The 21841-nt window shown below is 47.6% G+C and overlaps 1 protein-coding gene across 1 annotated transcript; it reads right to left on the minus strand.

Annotated features, from left to right (window-relative positions):
* Nucleotides 1–3978: 3978 nt before the first annotated feature.
* On the minus strand, nucleotides 3979–7247 carry NFKBIA (NFKB inhibitor alpha). Its single transcript, XM_040620837.1, has 6 exons — nucleotides 6888–7247; nucleotides 6195–6303; nucleotides 5650–5860; nucleotides 5269–5357; nucleotides 4876–5136; nucleotides 3979–4542 (listed from the first exon to the last, which is right to left on the minus strand). The coding sequence occupies exons 1-6, from the start codon at nucleotides 7112–7114 to the stop codon at nucleotides 4495–4497; spliced, it is 945 nt and encodes a 314-aa protein (XP_040476771.1). The 5' UTR covers nucleotides 7115–7247; the 3' UTR covers nucleotides 3979–4494.
* Nucleotides 7248–21841: the final 14594 nt, after the last annotated feature.

Below are 21841 nucleotides of genomic sequence, written 5' to 3' on the forward strand. Positions count from 1 at the left end.
TTAGTTTTGTTTTTTGTTTCCTTTGCTGTGCAGAAGTTTTTTATTTTGATGTAGCCCTAATAGTTGGTTTTTGCTTTATTTCCCTTGCTTTAGGAGATGTATCTAGAAAGATGTTGTTATGGTCGATGTCAGAGAAATTACTGCCTGTGCTGTCTTCTAGGATTTTGATGGTTTCAGGTCTCACATTTAGGTCTTCAATCCATTTTGAGTTTCTTCTTGTGTATGGTATAAAAAAGTGGTCCAGTTTCATTCTTTTGCATGTGGCTGTCCAGTTTTCCCAACACTATTAGTTGAAGAAACTGTCTTTTACCCATTGCATATTCTTGCCTCCATTTATTGAAGATTAATTGACCATATAACTGTGGGTTTACTTCTGGGTTCTCTATTCTGTCCTGTTGATCAATGTGTTTGTTTCTGTGCCAATACCACACTGTTTTGATGACTCCAGCTTTGTATAGATTCAATAAATTTTTAAAATTAGGAAATACAAAACAATGGCAACATATAAGGAAAGTTATTCTTTGCTTAAGGTTTTCCCCAATATAGCTTAGTCAACTGCTGGCGAAGGCTTCTCATACTCTGATAAGGATAGTGGGGGCTTTGTCATAGGGAAGCAGCTCTCTCTCCCCATCTTCTCGGTTGAGGCCTGGTCAGTGCCCCTCCCACACACCATGCCAACCTCATGCAAAAAGCTCATTTTGAAAACCAACTTGTCAACTTCTTAATTAGCAAATCACCCTACAACTGCATTTCTTCATGAGTGTTTTCCTTTCTTTGACCTCAGCTAGTGACACCTTTGGCCTCGTATTGTGTCAGCCTCCTTCCTTATTACACTTACTTGTTTTGATGGCAGATTTCTTGGCCTTGGCCAGCAGTGCTCAGGATCCTGCCCTAGTTTCCAGAAGAGTCGTGTTGCCTGATGCTGGATCATCCTCATACGTGGCTGCAGAAACGCCTGTCCCAGTTTGCAGTGGGGGTTGGGGTGTGTGCCAGCAAGCATTGACCTTAAATAAATAAAATAGCATTTTATTCAAAATGTCATTCTAAACGCTCTTCAGAGTGTGGTCCCTGGACCAGCAGCACCAGGCTTGTCTAGGAACTGGTTGGACGAAGAGTGACGAGGTTGAGACTCATCTCATCTCACTGCACTCAGTGTTGGGGGCCCCTGACCGGAGCTCCCATCACACTCTAGGCTTCATCTTACCCTCCTGGTCTTACGTGTGTTTGGTCGGTTCTCTTTCTGACCTAAGCAAGGAGTCCTTTGAGGCAAAGGCCGTGGCTGGTTCCTCCTGGTCCTGGCACAGGCCCTGGGGAATCATAGTGCTTCATAATGTGAATGAATGAATGAGTCTGAGAGTTCCACTTCTCTAGGAGGGAAATGCACACAGGGGATTTGGTTTTAGGTTCTGTAATGGGGAACAGGCCTGGGATATTCTCACCCAAGTACCAGGGTTGGGGAATGTTTCTTGGGCATGTTTCTGACTGGAGTTCCACGGTGACCTTTCTTGCCAAATGAAACTTCAACGACACCTAAGGCAAGCTGATGAAAACAGGGAGGAAGGGGGGCGAAGGAAGACGCCATCTCACTGACTCAGTTCTCACCGTCAGCACTTCATCACTTCCAGTAGCTACTGAAGTTTCAATGCAAATACCCCCCCCGACTCCCCCCCAGGACCCAGCCTCCTGCCCCTCCAGGCCCCACATGAAGGCCTTCCAATTAATTGCTCACACGGAAATTTATTCCCTCTTTAAAGAAAACCCTTGCTTCTGGGAGGGACTTTGTACATGTGACCTATAAAGGAAATTTGTCCTGAGAATGAGGCAGGCAGAAGGAATCAAGGAACTAAATTCAAGGAAGTTGCTGATGTGACTCTTTATTTCCCTCCTCCTGTCACTTCCCTCTTTCCCAAAGCTCCCTTACTTCTACCTGTCCTGACAGGACCTTTGGCTTCTTGGAGAAAATCAGAGTGCAGACAAGGCTCTCAGTCTGCCGCACTGTTTTCTTTGAAAAGTTTTGCTCTTGTTTGCTTAGAAATTTGCCGAAGACTCTGCAGATTAGAATGTTTCGGTTCTAAAATTTTTCTTTTAGGGAACTCCAGGCTCCAGCCACCCAACCAATGGCATGAAGGAAAGAAAGTAGGTTTCAAATAAAAAGGGAAAGAAAGGAGGTGGAGAAACAGGAAGAAGGACCTGAGAATAAGAAACTGGGCCCAGTGACCTTGAGATTTATGCAGACAATGGAATCCACCCTGAGGGTTGGGGTCCTGATGAGCAGAAAAGCTGAGGCCTGGAAGTGTGGGAGGCTGGGCCCAAATGGGTCAGAAGAGACCCCTCCCTGCCGAGACCAGGGAAGGTGTCACCTCTACACAAAAGCCAGTCAGCAAGGAGGCTGAGGAACAGTGCCACGTCCCTTTGTCCCATTTCTCCAAACTTCTCAGAGAGCTGGAGTAAGGGAGATGAGCAACTTGGCAGAAATCCACTACCATTACAGGGGAGAAAGAGGCACGTGTGACTGAGAAATGCTCAGGGCATCATTCCGAAGGGGGGAGGCCAAGTTTCTAACCTGTGTTCTTTTGGATATGAGGTGACTATCCCCGCCCCCCCGCAAACCCCTCTTACCCACCTCTTCTACTCAGCAGCTGACATCGCTGAGCCTGTCAGCATTCCTGTGTGAGATCACATAGTCCCTGCACAAGGAATTTCTATGATGGGCCTGGAGCACTCTAAGGGGGGACAAGACTGGTAGAGGGGCCACCTCAGTGCTCAGCTCCAGATGACTGAGGCTGCAGGAGGACGACAGGGCTGGCTTTGACCGGTCAGTCCAATCGACGGTAATACACTTCGTATATTGAAAGATCCATGAAGTATTGGTTCCTTTTTGGTCTGAGAGGAAGGTGATCATCGTATTCACTTGACTTCAACAGCGTTTATGGATCCGGAAAGGGATAACATAATGGCAATGTTTTCTTAGGTGTAAGCCAAAGTACAGGGATTGGATTTATATACCATTCTGTGTCTTATAGGATGCCATGAACTTTCCTTTACTCCTCTTTCTACCTGGGCAAGAAATGTATTTTAGGGATGAAAGCATCCATACAGAGCACTTAAACTCAAATTTCACAAGTTCTTGACTTCTTGTGGAATCATTCAATGGAATTAGCAGACTGACGGAGCTGGGGCAAAGACTTTTCAAGCCTTTAGTATCATTCACACTACAGCTCGTAACAATAGGTTGATCTGGAGGTGGAATGCAGTTCAAAGATGTTAACCAACTCTGAAAACAAGAGTTGGAAGCTAACCACCTGCCTCTCCTGCAAGGTGACCCCGGACAGGACATTCACGCTGGCCTTGTCTCTTCCCCTGTGAAATACAGGATGTTGTGCAATAGCTTGCGTTTCTCTTTAGCACCATGTGCCTGGCACTCTGCTGTGCTTTAGACGTGTGTTGTCTTGTGCAATCTGAACAGCCCAGTTTATAAGTGAAGAAACGAAGGCTCGGAGGTGGGTACCTGCTAATAAATGTTAGTGCATGCGGTCCCTTTCCTGAGCCCATTCCTTGGGAACTTCCAGTATTAAAGAACTTTCCAGTAATATAAAATGTGACTTCAGCAAATTTCTCTTGACTAAAATGATTCCCAAAGTGGAAGCGTCCTGGCATAGCTTAAACCAAGATGAAAGCAAAGGATAATGGAGACTTCCAGTTGTAGGTCAAGCAACTCTGCTACCACCCCCACCCTGGCCTAAGAATGGTGTTTCCTATCATCTTGCAACAGCCTCCCCTCCCACGCACTGGGCCCTGGGGCTGCCTGCAAAGCCTGGCAGGGAGTCTGGCGTATGCAGTGTGAGAAGCTGCTCTGTGAAAGGGCTTTGTGGCTGGCCTGTGGTAAGTGCTCCCACACAGCTCTCCACCTCCCCCAGAGGATTGGATGACTCTCAGATTGGGAGCCCCACAGCAGCCCAAAGAGAACGATCAGGAGAATTCTGTTTGTAAAAATCTGTTTAATAAATACACATCTTAGAAGTACCAAAATAATTACCAACAAAATACACAATGTACACCATTTACAGGAGGGTAACACAAACCTTAACAGGTAGTGACTTTTAACCCCACATCCCTGAAAGGTTTAATGACACACCTGGTCGTTACATGTCCCACACTGGGCTCAGCCACTGAATCTATGGTGATTCAATCAAAAAGCACAATAAAAAGTCTTTTCGTCACATTTTGCATTACATCCTCCAAAAATCCCACAAAAGCGAGGCTTGAGTGAGGTTTTCTTTGAATTCCAATGATCTTTCTTGTTCCAAAGTTCACAAAAATAACAAAATGAGGGCTGATCCAAAATAGTAAATGTTTTGGGCCAGGGAGTGTGAAGTGTGGTTTTAAGTACCCCCTTTTGATTTTTTTCTTTCTTTTTTTTCTTTTTTTAGAAAAATAAAACTCTCTTTTTGTACAAATATACAAGTCCATGTTCTTTTAGGTACTTTTTCAAACTCATAACGTCAGGCGCTGGCCTCCAAGCACACAGTCATCATAGGGTAGCTAAAAACAAAAGAGAAAAAAGGCACATTAAACTTTCAGAGCTTTGCCAAAGGTGCTGGGATAATGGTGAGGGCTGTTCCTGGAAATAAGTCAAATATTCTTGGATTCCGTTCTCTATACCCCGCATATAAATTAACTTCAGGGGCTGAGGGAGTTGTTCTTTAATGCTCCTCTCCTTTTAAAAGGGCAAAAACTGAAGACACACTTTCAGGGTACTACTGGTCATGCACACTAAAGTGTGAGCACGTCATAAGTTGAGCCCCTTGGATAAAGAGTTGCTCTAGGGGCCTGGGAGGGTACTGCTCTGTGCAGAGCGCCAAAGTTGAGACTCACCTCGTCTTCCGTGAACTCTGACTCCGTGTCGTAGCTCTCCTCATCCTCACTCTCCGGCAGCATCTGAAGGTTTTCTAGGGTCAGCTGGCCCAGCTGCTGCTGTATCCGCGTGCTTGGGCGGCCCCAGGTGAGCTGGTATGGGGAGTAGCCCTGGTAGGTGACTCGGTTGACGTCAGCCCCGCACTTCAACAAGAGTGACACGAGGTCAGAATTCTGCAGGTCCACTGCAAGATGGAGGGCTGTTCGACCATTACAGGGCTCCTGAAACCAAAAGGAATTTGAGACGTTCATGGCTGAGTTTGGAATTTCTGCTTGCAGCAAGAGCACGTGAAGTCTTACTGAGGAGGGCCTTGCAGCCCTGACGCATTCCACCTGGAGATGTGAAGCACTCACCTGAGCATTGACATCAGCACCCAAAGACACCAAAAGCTCCACGATGCCCAAGTAACCATGGATAGAGGCCAAATGTAGACACGTGTGACCTAGAAGAACAATGAAGGAAGTATAACCACTTGTTTCAACCCTAGATCTCAAGCAGAACTTTCCACCTATTCTTTTAGAGAACAAATTCTTCTGAATTTGGAGAACCCAGAATCTGGGCTCCGAATGAACTTTATTAAGGCACCAAAGAGGCCTTTTGCACATATATTTTCTCATCTGTTTGAGTGTAGAGAGTTTCAGCTCAGCTCTTGCCTGGACTCCTAAAGTTGCCCCACCCCTCCCTTCTCCATGTCACCTGCCTTCTGATGGGCAGGGTAGGCCAGGCAGACCTACCATTGTAGTTGGTGGCCTGGAGGATGGAGTAGAGGTGCTGGGTCCTGCAGGTCTGAGTCAGGACTCCCACACTGGCGAGGCAGCCTTGCTCACAGGCAAGGTGTAGGGGGGTATTTCCTCGAAAGTCTCGGAGCTCAGGATCACAGCCAGCTTCCAGAAGTGCCTCAGCGATTTCTGGTTGGTTGGTGATCACAGCCAAGTGGAGTGGAGTCTACAAACAGAAGAGGGAACAGAAAGAGGGTCAGCCATGGCCCAGACTCAGAGTCTGGCTTCCCTTGAACCCCAGAATCTCCAGCTGTGGGTGCCGCTCCTCCCAGACAGGTATAAGGGGCAGGCAAATCTCAGCCGCCCCAGGTGGGCTTTCCTAAAGGCCTCATTAAATCAATGGAATGTTCTTTCCTCTCTAGGACGTTGGCTGATTCCAATGCAAAAGGTCAGGGTAGATAGTGACCAGTGATTGTTAATTTAGAAAGGATTGGGAGCAGCTGTGCTAGATCCAACTTTATCACGGGGTGCGAGGCACGGGACTGGGCAAGCCGGCGCACCTGCTGCAGGTTGTTCTGGAAGTTGAGGAAGGCCAGGTCGCCCTTCACTTGGCGGATCACTTCCATGGTCAGTGCCTTCTCTTCATGGATGATGGCCAAGTGCAGGAACCTAAGGGGAAGAGAGGGAAAAACCCCCAGGGCTGGTGAGTGCATTGCGTGGGGCCCAGGGAGGCGCGGGCTGCGGGGGATTGCGCAAGGCCGGGGTTTCTGGAGGCCGAGGCCGCGGTGTTTTCCGCGAGGTTATTATGAGCTGAGTGTTCCTGGCAGGCGCCCAGGGACTTTCCGGGGCCCCCCCTCCTCCTCGGCGGGCGCCGGTCAGACCGCCCCGCCCTCCCGCCGGGCCGGAACGCCCTGTACTTCCCCTCCCGGCCGCGCGGCGCCCGCCAGCAAGGGCGAAGCTCCCCGCCTTATGCAAGCGGGGACTTCGCGTCCCCGCCGCCGCCCCGCCCCCGCCGAGAGGACCGGGACCGGGCCTGGGGGGAGGGGAAGGTGTGCGCGGCTGCAAGGCAGAGCTGCTGCACCGCCGCCCCGGGATCCGACCCTCACTCCCCCCCTATGCCCCCCGCCGCCTCTACGCGCAGTCCTCCGCTTTGCACGGCCTCCGGGGCAGCGGTGCATAAACCCGGGTCCGCGGCCGCCTCGCGGGCCTTGCGCTGCAGGCCCGGCGTCCCCACCCGGCCCCGAGACACTTACGAGTCTCCGTCCTCGGTGAGCTGCTGCTTCCAGGGCTCGGCGCCCCGCGGCGCCTCCTGCGGCTCGAGGCGGATCTCCCGCAGCTCCTTCACCAACTGCTCGTAGTCCTCGTCCTTCATGGAGTCCAGGCCGCTGTCGTGGCGGTCGTCCAGCAGCCGCTCCTTCTTGAGCGCGTCCCGCGGACCCTCCATGGCCCAGTCCTGGGCGTGCTCGGCAGGCTGGAACATGGCGCGGTGAAAGCTGTGGCGCTGCTGCCCAGGTGCGCTCGGCCGCGGGCTGCGCGCTCGCTGCCTCGCAGTGTCACGGAGGGGAGGACCGCTGGCTGCGACTCTTGTGGGCTCGCCAGCGCCGCCGCGGCGCCCTATAAACGCTGGCAGGGGATTTCTCCGGGGCGGGGTCAGGCGCGGGGAATTTCCAAGCCAGTCAGACCAGAAAAGAGAACTGGCCTCGTCCTCTGCCTGGGAGGGGGTGGGGGGGAGAAGCCTAAACCCTGAGCCGGGTTCATCAGAGAAACTCCCTGCGATGAGCCACTGGGGTCATGTACAGGGAACTTTTTGATGAACGCTGAGTGGCTGGAAAGTCCTCCCGACTAAGGTCCCCTCCCCCGGTACTTCCCTGCAGCTTGCACTCAGTAATCCCGTCCCTCTGCAAGAAGCCTTCTTTCCCTGGGGTTTCCCACGATCGATTCGATTTGGGGTCGTCGACTGCTGAGATCCCAATGAACGTAGACCTGCTGAGCAGTTCCTCCTTGGGGTTTGCCAACCGGCCGGTCCTTTCCGTTTCTCGATCTTTTGAAAACGCGAGTGGAAATGATGGCTAGACGTCGGGATTGGCTTCCCCAAACTTCTCGCTGCGGGGAAGGACGCACTGGCCGGGTAGAAGGTCGCAGGCTCCTCTGCCTTCCGGCCAATACCAGGCTCTTTGCAGCGCAGGGCGCCCCATCCCCCCTCAGGTAGAAGTTGTGAATGCTTTGGCATTAGGAGCCAAAATGCTTGGAGAACCCTCAGATCATTTCCTCAAGATTAACAGTCCTGTTGACTGGAGGAGGGGCAAGCCCTGAATTCAGGGAAAATGCCGAACACGACCATAACTTTTTTCAGGTAAAGCAAGGTGTTGATCTTCGTAGTAGAGGTTGTAGCTAGCGACCCTGCACGAACAAAATAATTATTGAGGTCATGTTCCCTCATCTGCACCGTGCTGCTGCAGAGAATGGATCCAGCCTACTTCTGGGTGCCCAGCTGGGTGACTGGCTGAAGAATAGGTTGAGCGGTGCCTTAGCCAAGATTGCGCCTTAAGGATGGCTAAGCAAGCAGTTGCTAAGCGTGCTACAGGAGGCTCTGGGCAGCCCTGACATGACCCCCTTGCTGGCTCCCTGCTCTCCCGCCCTGTGGCCACTCCAGGTTTCCCATCCTCTAGTTTCACCTGCAGAAATAGAACATATGTTCCCACTCCACCCCCACCTCCTAGCCAGCAAGCCTCTAATTGAATTCATCTACTTCTAGAACTGGTCCAGGCAAAATAAAGCAACTTGGGTCAGAGCTTTTCAGGATGAGCCCCAGAAGCCTCTAGTTTTGCAGAAACTTCTGGTGATTATACTGCAATCATCTTTAATTTGACTGGCCGTGTATTATCCAACCATTTGTTCATCTCTTCTCTCTACTCCTCCGACTATCTGTAGGGAAACTGGGTAGGGGGAGTGAGAGAAAAAAGGAGAAATAAGCCCTTAAATCAAGAAATAAAACCTTCAGGATAGTAATGATCACATGTTATAATGAAAACTTCCCAAGGATAGATTCCATTGTCTGTGCAGGCATATGATATACAAAATATACAATTATTGAAGCAGAATAGAACACCAGCTATAAGTAGGAGATCTCACTTCTGGGATCCACTTCTAATTAACTTCATATTAATTGGAGAGATCAGTTAACTTGCTGTGGTCTACGTGCTTTTATACCAAGATTGGATTTAATGTCATTTAAGGTGTTTTTCCTTCTTAAAAATTGTATTGCTTGTCCACAAACACATATATAGCTGCTTGAGGGTGACTATGTCTCTTGGAAATATCACAGTATAAGTTTTTGGAAGGACTCCAACACTTTTTGCAATACATTGTTCATTCTCAGAACTCCTCTTGTAAGATAGGTATCGTTCCTATTTTCCCAAAAAGAAACGGAAATGCAGAGAAATTTACCCAGGCACCCCATGGCAGCTTATCTAATTTCCATCCTAACATATTAATCATGGGGCCAAAGCAGTTGTAGTATTTACATTTTTGAAAACTCATTGTAGAAATGAGACTGAATGCACTATAATTTGAAGATACTAAAAATATTTTCTATTCCAATCATTAGGGGAACATCGACCCTCTATTTTACCTATCTGGAAATATTCATGTCTGTAAAAAAAAAAAAAAAAAAAGCAAGAAAGAAAAGTTGAACTCTAAATGCCCCCACTTATATAGCTTAGAAGATGATTTTTAGCTGTAGGTTTAAAAAATGATCTTTAAGAAAGAAAATCATGCATAAATAAAAAGTATCTCAATAGCATTCTTGCACCTCCTTTTACTGCTTTACGTTCCTGATGGACTTCAAGGCCTGGTAGTCTTTATTCCTGATTGTGTAGTGTGACACCTAGTGGTAAGAGTCAGGCCCAGGCTTTCCCTGGTTTGTCATCAGGCTTTTGGAAATTTCGGGAGGTGCTGAGCCTTGATGACCTGTCCCTGTGGTGGGGATTCCCAAGGGGGATACCTTATGATTTTCTGCAACCTAGGAGACTGTTTTGAATGCGACCCAACATGTTGTCTCTCTATCGTATAGAGCTCTATTTGGTTTAAATCAACAAACCTTACAGCTTGGACAATAAACAACATACTTGGAAGTCAGAAAACATGAAGCAGATGGGGCAAAAGAAGACAGCAAGACTGTTGATTGGTTTAGAACGACCTTTATGGGCTCAGACATTTAGAGTTCTCCTGACATTGTAAAGATGTTAAAACCTTAGATAACTCATTTTTAATGTCATTTGGCTTTTTAAAAATGCAAAAAACAAAAGAAAGAATACATTAACCTCAAAGGGGTTTTCTACTTTAGCCAGGATGTAGCCATAGGGAATGACAGGATGGCCAGTGATGTTCAGTGGGCTTCACTCGGGGCAGGAGAACCCCCATGGGGGAAGGAGCACTGCCAGAGGCCCGTGTGAACACAGCGTGGAGCTTGGGCCAATAGTTTTGGCTTTTCTTAACATCATGGACAGGGTGTCCTGCGGCAGTTGCCCTGGCCAGTTAAACTCCAATTGTTTTAGCCCCTCCCCCCCCCCCAATTGAACTCCTGAAAATGCTACCCATTGATCGATACAGCCAGACTGGAAGAGAAAGGAGCCATGGCACGGTCCTGGAGGTCAAGCAAGTCAGACACACCACTGACAGCCCCACTGTGAAATTCTGCATTTATATTCTGCTTTCAATCCCAGGCCTGGTCTTTTTTCTCCTATGGTAGTTAACAACTGCCTCCATCCACCGCTCTCAGAAGCTGGAGCTCCCAAGCTCTTCCTGGATCCTTTCTGAGGAAAGACCATCAGGACGTTCAATCTCAGTGACCTGAAAATAACACTGTCAAAGCCTTCATGTGTTTCTTTTGCTACAAATTCTGCAAATTGATGGGGGATCAACTCTTTAAAGGGTCTCAAATGCAAATACCTACTCGGAGGGGTCAGGAGGCTTTCACACCTGAGCGAGGCCATCCACGGGACTGAGTCCAAGGGGGAGTGGTGTCAACTCTAACAGACCAGACCTGGGAGAACATGTCCCACACTCAGCACAGACAATTTTTGCCAAGCAGCAGCTGAAATTCAGTACTGCTATTTCACTGCTAAAGAAAAAAAATCAGAAAATGGATTTTGATGTAAAAATTTTAAAACACGGGCACCAAACAAAATTATTTCTGCATCTTCTGGCTAAACAGAGCCCACAGGCTTTGAGTCTACAACCTCTCTTTCAGCCGAGGTATGATGATTTTTTGCTGCTTTGGGGAAGGCCCCAGCCCTTGGCCCCCCTGGTATTACAGGGTCTCTGTCCTCCGTGGCACTGGAGGCTGGGACTGAAGTGTGTCTGTCCAGGAAGTTTGGCGTGCTCCCGGCAGGCAGGATTGGAATCAGAGGCTCTAAGCCCTGGAAAGAGAGTTCTCTCTTCCCCCGAAGAACTTTTACACATTACAGCATAAAACAAGTACAACCAATTCCACGACATTCTGATTTTTCTCACGAAAACTGTTCAGGTTTATTTATTTATTATAACTCCTTTTAATAAATACCTCGTTGAGGTGTTCTTGCTCTGCTGGTGCCCCAACCACGTGCCCAGCCTGCCTGTTGGGTCACCTGGGAAGGGGAGAGGCCTGCTCGTGTGGCTCAGGCCAGAATTCCTGGCTCTCCCTTTCCATTGTTTGTTGGCGGTAACCAAGTACCGGCTACAGGTGTGCGGGGCTGTTGGTGTTCTCTCGCGTTCAGGCTGGAGGAGGAGGGGCAGGAGAGGGGCGGAGGCTTCGTAGCACCTTGCCTCCCCTGCATGCCAGTCTAGGTGGGGTTCCGTCTGGGAGTGTCCATTCATTCTGAGTCAGGGTACGAGGACACACGGCGCTAGGGCAAGGGCCACAGAAAAGCCTGGTCCTTCGCGGGGTCCGGGGCATGACTGATCAGAGGTCCCTGTTCTTGGGCACCATCATCGGGCGTGGGGGCCCCGGATCCCTCTCAGCATCAGAGTTAAAATCTACCACCAGAAATTATATGTGCACATTCCCCCCTGCCCTGTGGTCTAAGGTCTTGAGAATGGTGTAGGATGAAGGTAAACAGAATCATAGCTGCTAAAAGACGGGCTTCAGATTACAAGGAAAGATTAGGAACCTTGATCCTCAGCCCCTTGTAATCATTAGATAATGTCTTTCCCAAACCTCCTTTTAGAGCCTCTCTGCCCTGGAGGAGAGCCCCAGATTACATGGCTAAGTATTAGAAATCGAGATGAGTCTCGGAGGCTTATCTCTGAGGCTGTTCATGCGGGATACCTCTAAAAATATTGATTCTGAAAGTTATTTTTAGGCTGATTTTTAAATACTGAAAGCAAATGAGAGAGTAAGAAGGGTCACACGCAGAAGCTGTGAGCAGGGAGAAAGGGGGAAATTGGCCTGGGATATTTTTCCTTTATTCTAGATCTCTGCTGTCAGAGTCTAGTCTCATGACTGTGACATACGCCGTCGGGATAAGTCACTCCGTTTGGCTTAACCAACGCTCATCATTTCCTATATCCTAGCGCTGTTTGTAGGCTAAAGTTTAGTGATTATTTTACCAGGAACACTAATACTTTCAGAAAGCAAGGTAGATTAAGGCATCACCAAATCTTTAAGTGTTAATATTTGAAAATTGGGCCAATTTAGAAGAGAAGTTAAAGAGCACGGGAGACAGGGAACAGGGGTGCCCTAACATTCACTTATTGACACTCAAGAGGCAAGGGGACTGTATGTGTGTGTGTGTGTGTGGGGGGGGGTGACAGCATGGCTATAGGTCTTGGTAAATAATCTATATGAACCTGACAATGGAGAGAACAGGGAAGCATACGTGTAACCCAGCCACATCTTTGGCTCTGCTGCCTTGAAGGACTCGGATCCATCCCCGAGTGGCCAGGGCATCAGGACAGGGAGGTACTGGGAAGGACAAGGAGCCACGGGAGAGAGAGGAGGCTACACACAGGTCAGGAGTGGAGGAAGGGGAGTTAGGTAGGGAGCCACGGTGGAATTTTTCCTTCTCCAAGGGCAGAGTCTGGACGCCGGCATGCGCAGGCCCGTGGGGATGGTACTGTCTCCAGCGCCATCTGCAGGCCGTCTCTGGAATAGCTGTTCTTCGTGGAATCCGTTTCTCGAGGGGATTTTAGGAAAGTTGGGTTAGAGACACCTAGACTGGGTATTTAGGTGCGACTAAAGTGCATCGTTTCTCACGGTCCCGAAGGAAAGCTGCGAGTGTTCCTTCTCCTGAAACCCTGTAGCTGATCCGTTCCGTTCGTGCTGCTTTTGCCATGACTCCAGCCCACCCCCCTTTCCGTTTTCACGGTCTCGAGACCCTCCTTCCTGAAGGCCCTGTTTTACCACAGGGAGCCTCTCAGTTCGTGTATACATTCACTGCGTGCTTGCCAGGGTCGGCGCTTGATATACTTTGTCTTATTTAATCTTCACAACCCTTCTGTTAGGTGGGTATCATTATTTCTGTTTTAAAGGAATTTGAGGCTCAGAAGGGTTAAGCCACTCAAAAGGCCAAAGTCAGTGTGCGAAACTCTGACCCCATGCTGCCCTTCCTGCTGCTCTCCGTACTCTACAGTGTTGCTTGGCTGTTGCTATTTTATTTTACTATTATTATTTTTCAGATTTTATCTATTTATTTGTCAGAGAGAACGTGGCAGGCAAAGGGAGAAGCAGACTCCCCGCTGAGCAGGGACCTGATGCAGGGCTCCATCCCAGGACCCTGAGATCATGACCTGAGCCGAAGGCAGGTGCTTAACTGACTGAGCCCCCTAGGCAGTCCAACTCTTTCTATTTTAAACATCTGCAAAGCTATCAATACAAATTATACATTGTGTTTTCTAGGGTATTAAATTGAAACATTGCACTGCCCATGGTTAAAAACTCAAGTGATATAAAAAGGTTACGATTCTGTAATCCTACAATTCCATCCCCTTTCACTACTGTTTCTAACACACATTTTCATCACGTTATTTCCTGTAATAGAGCCTCTAGAAACCTTCGCTGGCCTGCAGCATGGAGTCCAAATTCCTCAGGCCGCCTTTAAAACCCTCCAGAGTCCGACTCTGCCCCACTTGGCCACTCCTATTCCCCATTTCTCCCCAGCACCAACACTGCTTCCGCTGCTCTGGTGTCCCTGGGCTGTGTCCTCTGCTCCCCTCCTCAGTCCAAGGATCAGCTTCTTTCTGCTTCCTTGCCAGGCAGGGCCTCCCTTTCCAAGAGTCCTTCCTTGTCCTCTTCTCCCTGGAGAACTCTTCTCTTCTGAACCCTTCTAATTCTTTTTTTTTTTTTTTTAAGATTTTATTTATTTATTTGACAGAGACAGCCAGCAAGAGAGGGAACACAAGCAGGGGGAGTGGGAGAGGAAGAAGCAGGCTTCCAGCAGAGAAGCCTGATGTGGGGCTCGATCCCAGAACGCCGGGATCACGCCCTGAGCCGAAGGCAGAGGCTTAACGACTGAGCCACCCAGGTGCCCCTGAACCGTTCTAATTCTTATCATCTGTCTTACACATTGGGCTTGTGGTCACATGCTGCCTTGCCCTGCTTAATTATTGCTCATGTCCTCTTTTGACTCTGTTAGACACTTAAGAATGTGGAATGGAATGGGCACTGCTGGGCGGGGAGGAAGACATTCATTTCTTTTATGTCTCCCTTGTTCGGTCCATTGTTTAAGGCATGAGGATTCTCTTGTCTTTAGCCCTATCATAACTGTTCTTTGACTCTTCTTCTCTGTTAATACCTTACTCTTCATCCAGTCAACTTTTCTTCTCTGTCTGGAAATCATCTCAAGACCTCATCTGGTCCAGCTTCTGCCTTGGAGCGAGTAAGGTGTGACTCCCACATTATAAAGGAAGGAGACACTGTGGAATAAATGTTCTTGGGAGGACAGGAGGTCAAACCAGAGCCACCATAGAACACAGCCCCTCTGGGGATTAGAGTACTTGTTTGAGGAGTGAGGAGATTATAAATAGACCTAGAGAGTGCCCCCCCTTCTCTTTTTCCCTCTTTTGCTGCCTGAGAGTAAACTCTAGTGGGCCGCAGAGTAAGGAGGAAGAGTCCTCCTCAAGACCTTTAGTATGGAAATAGGTGAGGTCCTGGAGTCTTGCTTACTGCTGAGCCCAGCTCCCCAGGACAGGAGATCAGAAAGGAAACTGGGGCAGAAGCTCTAGTTTCGAGGGATAATGGAACACTTGCCTACAGTATCCCCTGCATCAAAAATCCTTTGGGGACCTAGAATCCAGGGAAGGGGCTGAATGGGAATCAGTCTGGGTGACTGAAAGGTTGCCAGGCAGGATACCGCATCGTCGGAATTCCCATCAACGGACTGCAAAGCCGAAGGCCCATGGACACGTGGCTGGCTGGACCCAGTGGGGTGGAGCTGGGAAGGCCCAGCCACTGCCCTTCCAGGGTGATCTCTGATGGCTTTCAGAAACAGCAGCATTTCCAAAAGCAAATATCATACCTCAAGAGCTTGAGTTAGCATAACAAAGCATACAGCCGCTAACCTACTCAGGAGATAGCCCAGCATAGTCTATCTGACTCAGGTAACATCTAGAACCATTCATTTCTCAGATAAATTTTCCTTAAAGAGGAAATCCTAGGGAGGAGTTTAGGTTTTCCAGTGCAGGTGCCATTGCGTTATATATGAACATACATGAAATTGATAAAAGGAGCATGGGGCGGGGGGGCGTTGACTACTAGACATAGGCGATGTCAGGGCATCTTTGCAACTTTCCACCGCCCAGTGCTTTTTTTACTTTACCTTTTCACTGCAAGTCTTTTTATTCTCACTTTTTAAAATTCTCTCAGTTTGTCAGGCCAACCCTGGGTGATTCATACTGGCAAGAGCAAGATTGAAAGTTGACACGGTGGTGTGTGAGAGGGTTGCTGTCTGTAGGGTGTTGAACTGAGGCTAAAAATAGGTGGAGGTTCCTGGGGCAGCCTCCTTCGTGGCCACAGGCACCACAAAAGGAAAACTTACCAAAGAAATCTGCCCACAAGAGAAGACAAAAGCCCCCACCTCTGTCACCCCTTTTGCCCCACAGAAAAGGCTCAAGGTGACAGTGAACTTGGTGCTTTCAAATGTCACAGCTCCTACAGACAGGCTCTTATTCCTCACCCCTAGACCTCAGATCAGAGCCTTTCCCTCTGCGTAGATTCACTTTCTTAGTTCCTGCTCCAGGATCAAGCCCCGACGTCTGTCTCTAACTGCCTGGAGCTATGTTTAGTCAAAGGACTGGTTAAGATAATGTGGAACGCTGACACGCCGAGCTAATATGAGGACAGAAATCTCCAAAGGGAAAAAAGCATTGGGGCACCTGGGTGGCTCCATCGGTTAAGCGTCTGCCTTTGGCTTGGGTCATGATCTCAGGGTCCTGGGATCAAGTCCCTCATCAGGCTCCCTGCTCAGGGGGGAGTCTGCTTCTCCCTCTGCCCCTCCCCCCATTTGTATGCTATCTCTCTCTCTCTCTCTTGCTCACTCTCTCAAATAAAATCTTTAAAAAAAAATAAAAGGAAAAAGTATCATAAGTATGTGTACATATGCACACACACACACACACACACACACACATATATATATGAGTGTGTCAAGCATTTCTTATGTACTTCTTTTGTGCCAGGCACTGTGCTGGGGTCTGGAGGCAGTGTGTCAAGCATTTCTTACGTACTTCTTTTGTGCCAGGCACTGTGCTGGGGTCTGGAGGCACAAAGGGAATAAAATAGGGCTCCGGTTCTCAAGGAGCTTATGGGCTGGTAGAGAAATAGGTAAATGAGGGATTCTAGTAAAGAGTGATAAGGGCTATGTTTGTGGTAAGAAAAAAGTACTCTTGGAGCACGGAACAGGGGAAGGCACAGCAGACTTGGGGGGGTGTCAAGGATGGCTTTTGAGGGACAAGTAGGAGTCAGAGAGGGGTGCGAGGGCATGCAAGAGAAGGTTGAGTCTGTGGCAAAGCACGTAGGTGGGAAACAGCTTGGTGTTGTGTGTGGAGCTTGGCATGTGGTAGAGGAAGACGAGAGGGTTAGGCAGGAAGGAGATGGTGTGTGGCCTGGGACTGAGCAAAGATGGAACTGCTGGAAGCTGCTGCGGGAGTTTACATGGTGGCTATCAGCAGCTTGTGTTTCAGAAGACAGTGTGGCAGACAGGCTGGAGTGGTGAGGTGTGAAGCTGGTGACCAGTTAAAGGCAGTGACTGGGAAGTGAGAAAGAGAGTCGGCTAGAGAGAGACCCGAGCACAAGGATCTGCCAGTTGTGTTGACTGACTGGGTATGAGGAGAGGTAAGTGTCGAGTGTGTTTGTGTGAATTGCTCACTAAGTCATAGGCATTGGCGATACGGTCAGAACTCTGCCTTCAGGGAGGGTCCGTTGTGCCGGAGACACAAACACACTAGGTGGATGAGTAAAATATATAATATGCTAGTGAGAGTGATGAAGAAAAAAATAAATCAGGGAAAAAGGATAGAAATGTCAGGGCAAGAGGACATGTTAAAATTTGGGGTCAACTGGCTGGCTCAGTCTGAAGAGCATGCGACTCTTGATCTTGGGGTTGTGGGTTCGAGCCCCATGTTGGGTGTAGAGATTACTAAGAAAAATAAACTTAAAAAAAAAAAAGAGGACTTGTTAGAATTTTACGGAAGGCAGTTGGGAAGATGAAAGGGCCACATTGACGGAAAGCTCTGAAGGAAGGGAAAAAGTGAGTTGTGCGGGCATGGAGGGGAAGAATGGTCTGTATAGTATTCAGTGAGCGCAGAGGCCCTGAGCTGGGCACACCCTTTGAGGAGCAGCGGGGGCTCAGTGTGAGTGACCTAACGTGAGTCAGGAAATGAAGTCAGAGATAATAGAGTGCCAGATCAATGGTGGGATCTTAGGTATTGATTTTTAATATTTAGGAGATTCTTCCCTAAGATATCACTCTGTTTCTCTTGTACTAAAATGTACCATTTACTTTTGAGGGAACGCGAAGTCCCAGACTTGACCTATGGATCTCCCGCTACTGAGATCTCACGAGTGAGATCTCATTAGTGCCTAATGAGGTTTGTTCAGCGGCTTGTTTTACCAAAACAATTGAATACAGACCAGTTTGGAAAGACCAGTATAGAAGGAAATGTGTTTCTTTGGTTACCTTTTATGTGTGTCTGTTCACTAGGCCACTCTCTCCCTCCCTAATCCGCCCTCCCACCCCCTATCTCTTCACTACGTTCCAAGAGAATTGCCCTGGCAACGTCTTCTGCATTTTTTCTGAATTACATGTTACATTGTGTGCACTTCTGGGAAAAATTGACCCCACCCATATGAGTCGTGGGTGGTGGCTCAGACCTTAGTTTGTCAGCCTACACTCTTTTTATGGTCAAGTCTTTTAGGGCTGGCCCACCCCACAACCACCTGTAGTGGGGGAGAAAATGATTCCTTAACACCTTAAAGGGCAGGCTAGCAAGTTTGTCTTTCCGGCAGATGACTGAACTTATAGTCAAAGAGAGAAACCTTAAAAATAACAGTTGCCACAGTCAGAGGCAAATTCTAGGCTGGCTGGAGCATTGCTGGAAGGAAGTTTTGCAATTTTTTTTTTTTTTTATGTTCTCACAAAAACAACACGACCTGGGATAGAATTGGATCGAAGGCACAGCGACGTGCCTGGCTGTTGTCTGCAGAGCCTGGAGCTGGGTCCTGCACAAATACAGGGGACTGGAAGGACGCAGGCCTGGCCTTGGGGCAGTGTGTCCCGGGCCTCTGAGAACGGACGGGGTGTTTATGAGGATTCCTGTTTTCACCTCGGTACATGAGAAGTATTTTCTAGCAGAACAAAAGCGAGTTCTAAGCTTCCCTCACAATTTGGTTTTGAATCTTCAGAGACCACATTTGTTTCCTAGAACAGAAGATAGTTTTGAAGCCATATGTATGCATTATCAAGTTATCTGTGGGTGAAAAGTTATAAAGTATTGGATTTTAAAAACACATCAGTTTTCATCAATGACTTTTTTTTCTTTCCAGATTTCAATTGGCTCTCAATGGCCCACACAGAGTAGAGGGGTGACTTTCTTTAGAGGTGGTTCCCCACCTCTCTGGAGCAGGCCCCACATGCGGGCTGCTCCAAGACCCTTGGCAACGGGGCCTGCTCCTAGGGTCTTAGGGCTCTTTGGGGCAGGGACAATTATTTTGTCGATCCCTAGAATCTTAGATGGTAGGAGCTGACGTGCCTTTTAAGGTCATTTAGCCAACGACTCCATTTATGCTTAAAGCCTGCCTTCGTATCCCCACCAAGTGGTCTAGCAACTTTGGTAAAACACCGAGTGTTTGTACTTAGGAATAGTATTAGGTGTGAAGTGAGACCCCAATTTCATTTACTCAGGAAAGCCTTTGTGTAGGAGATAAGTTCTGATGTGGTTAATCTCTTCAGTTCAAATGTAATTCAGTTCAATTAAAAGAGGAAAAGGAAACTTGACTAATGCCTCTTGTCTTTTGCCAAATGAAACAATATCGTGGATGGAGAATCAAGAATATCTTTTTGGAAAATAACTAAATGGCAACCACCCTTACACTTGTATTTCCCTCCTGATGAAAAGAAACCAAAAAACCCCACACCCCAAAAAGCCATAGTTTCTTGTCTCCACCAACAAAAACAGATTTTATGGCCCAGTCTTTACATGAATCACTCTGTGGAAATGATAACAAATGTAATAACCCCAGACAGCTGCAATTATCTTAATGTTTCCCTATTAGCCATTTGAATGGCTAAAGCTTGATAATCAAATCAGAGGGAATGCTAATTGAAATCTACTAGAGCTTACATCCATGTGATTAGGAATCAGAACTTGATTCCAATATTGTTAAATTACGGACAAGGCCCATCAAATCACACTGAAAATAAATATTATAACCTCAATGGCAAAAGGAGATGGATTCTTTCAATAAACAGAGCTCAAACTGGAACCGATTTGTGCAGTGTCACCGCCACCTGCTGGTACTTAGTGGAACTGCAGAGACCGTCTCTCCTTGGAAGTGGGGCACAGCCATTTCTATTTTCCCAACCCAAGAAGTTTCTCGACAGTGGAGAATATGAATAATGATCGTTTCTGGAAGAAGAGGCCAAGAAGATTCCAGCTGGGAGAGTGTATTTTGGCAAGAACTAGAGTTGGAGTTGGATGGACTCGGTGGGACCAGATGATGGACAGCTGCTGAGTGACTGGCGGGAGAAATGAACCCTCACAATCCCTGTGTCCCAGATGACTTCTTTCCTCCCCTAGTTCTGCTATCAGAAGTTACACTTACTGCTGGTAACACCTCTAGAATAGATAACACTTGCTGAATCTCTACGATGATATAAACACAGTCTCAAAACCCTGCAGAGGAAAAGAAGTAAAAATGTGGTCCCTCCCTCAGGGAGTTTATAATCAGTTCTGTGGAGAGGTTAGAGAAAACCCAGGGTACCTTATACCAGCACTTGGGGACTGACTTTTGTCACAGAATAGTCTCCTAAGAAAGAATGCTTGGGATGTAAATTTTTGGAGGCTTTGTATGTATGACAATGCCTTTATTCGACACTCATGCTTAAGACAGTTTGCCTAGAAAAAGTAAACTTTGCTCTTACTTGTTGAACGCCTGGGGCAGCTTGCTCTGTAAATTACGTGCCCCTGGCATGTGAGAGGTAGCAGAGGGAGGGCCAAAGTAGTTGCTTTATTTACTAACTACATAGAAACTTAAAAACATAAAGCTAAAGTCTACCTATGTGCATACTGGATTTGGCCTTGAATTAGCCCTGACTTTTTTTTCCAAAACTTTTTTTGTCAAATACACAAAACATAAAAATCGTCATCCTAATGTTGTTTAAATGTACAGTCCAGTGGTATTAATTATGTTCATATTGTTAAGCAACCATCGTCTTTTCATCTTGCAAAACTGAAACTCCATCCCCCTCCCCCCAGCCCCCTCCCCGCCCCGCCCCGCAACCACCATTCCACTCTCTGTCCCTATGATTTTGACGGCTACAGGTACCGCATACAAATGGAATCATATAATATTAGCTTTTCTGTGGCTGGCTTATTTCACTCAGCATAATGTTCTCAAGATTCATCCATGAGTAGCGTATGTCAGAATTTCCTTCTTTTTTAAGGCGGAATATTCCACTGTATGTGTATGCCACATTTTGCTTATTCATCTGTTCATGGACCTTAGGGTTGCTTCCAGGATTTAGCTATTGTGAATTATGCTGCTATGAACATGGGTGTACAAATGTATCTTTGAGACCCCGCCTTCAGTTCTTTTAGGTATACACTCAGAAGGGGAATTGCTGGATCATATGCTAAATCTTTTTAATCTTTCATATTCTTTAATCTTAAATCTTTTGTCATCGTTTTCCACAGTGGGTGCACCATTTCACATTCACACCAACAGTGCACAAGGGTTCCAGTTTCTCCACATCCCTGCCAATGTGTTTTATTTCGATTTTTTTTAAAGGATTTTATTTATTTATTTGACAGAGACAGCCAGCGAGAGAGGGAACACAAGCAGGGGGAGTGGGAGAGGAAGAAGCAGGCTCCCAGCGGAAGAGCCTGATGTGGGGCTTGATTCCAGAACGCAGGGATCACGCCCTGAGCCGAAGGCAGACGCCCAATGACTGAGCCACCCAGGCGCCCCTTATTTCGAATTTTTAAAAAAATGTTCTTTTTTTGAAGTATGCTCCACTCCCAATGTGGGGCTTGAACTCACAACCCTGAGATCAAGAGTCTCTTGCTCTACCGACCCAACCAGCTAAACACCTCCTTGGATCTTTTCATAGTAGCCATCCTAATGGATATGAAGTGCTATCTCCCTGTGGTTTTGCTTCGAATTTCTCTAATGATTAATAATGTCAAGCATTTTTTCACGTGCTTATCGGCCATTTGAATGTCTTCTTTGAAGAAATGTTTAAGTCCTTCGTGCATTTTTGAATCAGGTTATTTGTTTCTTTGTTTTTTAGTTTTAGGAGTTCTCTATATATTTTGGCTATTAGTCCCTCATCAGATTTATAATTTGCAAACCTTTTCTCCCATTCTATGGATTGCCTTTTCATTCTGTCTCAAAAGTATCATTTTTGGGGGCGCCTGGGTAGCACAGTCGTTAATCATCTGCCTTCAGCTCAGGGCGTGATCCCGGCGTTCTGGGATCGAGCCCCATGTCAGGCTCCTCCACTGGGAGCCTGCT

Source organism: Ursus maritimus, unplaced genomic scaffold, assembly GCF_017311325.1.
Source record: "Ursus maritimus isolate PB19 unplaced genomic scaffold, ASM1731132v1 scaffold_36, whole genome shotgun sequence".
NCBI lineage: Eukaryota > Metazoa > Chordata > Mammalia > Carnivora > Ursidae > Ursus > Ursus maritimus.

Coding starts and splice junctions, on each gene's coding strand:
- NFKBIA (XM_040620837.1), bottom strand. CDS start 7,114: ATGTTCCAGCCTGCCGAGCACGCCCAGGACTGGGCCATGGAGGGTCCG. Junction 5,137..5,268: donor GTGCTGATGTCAATGCTCAG/GTGAGTGCTTCA, acceptor TTTTGGTTTCAG/GAGCCCTGTAATGGTCGAAC. Junction 4,543..4,875: donor CAGAGTTCACGGAAGACGAG/GTGAGTCTCAAC, acceptor TTTTGTTTTTAG/CTACCCTATGATGACTGTGT.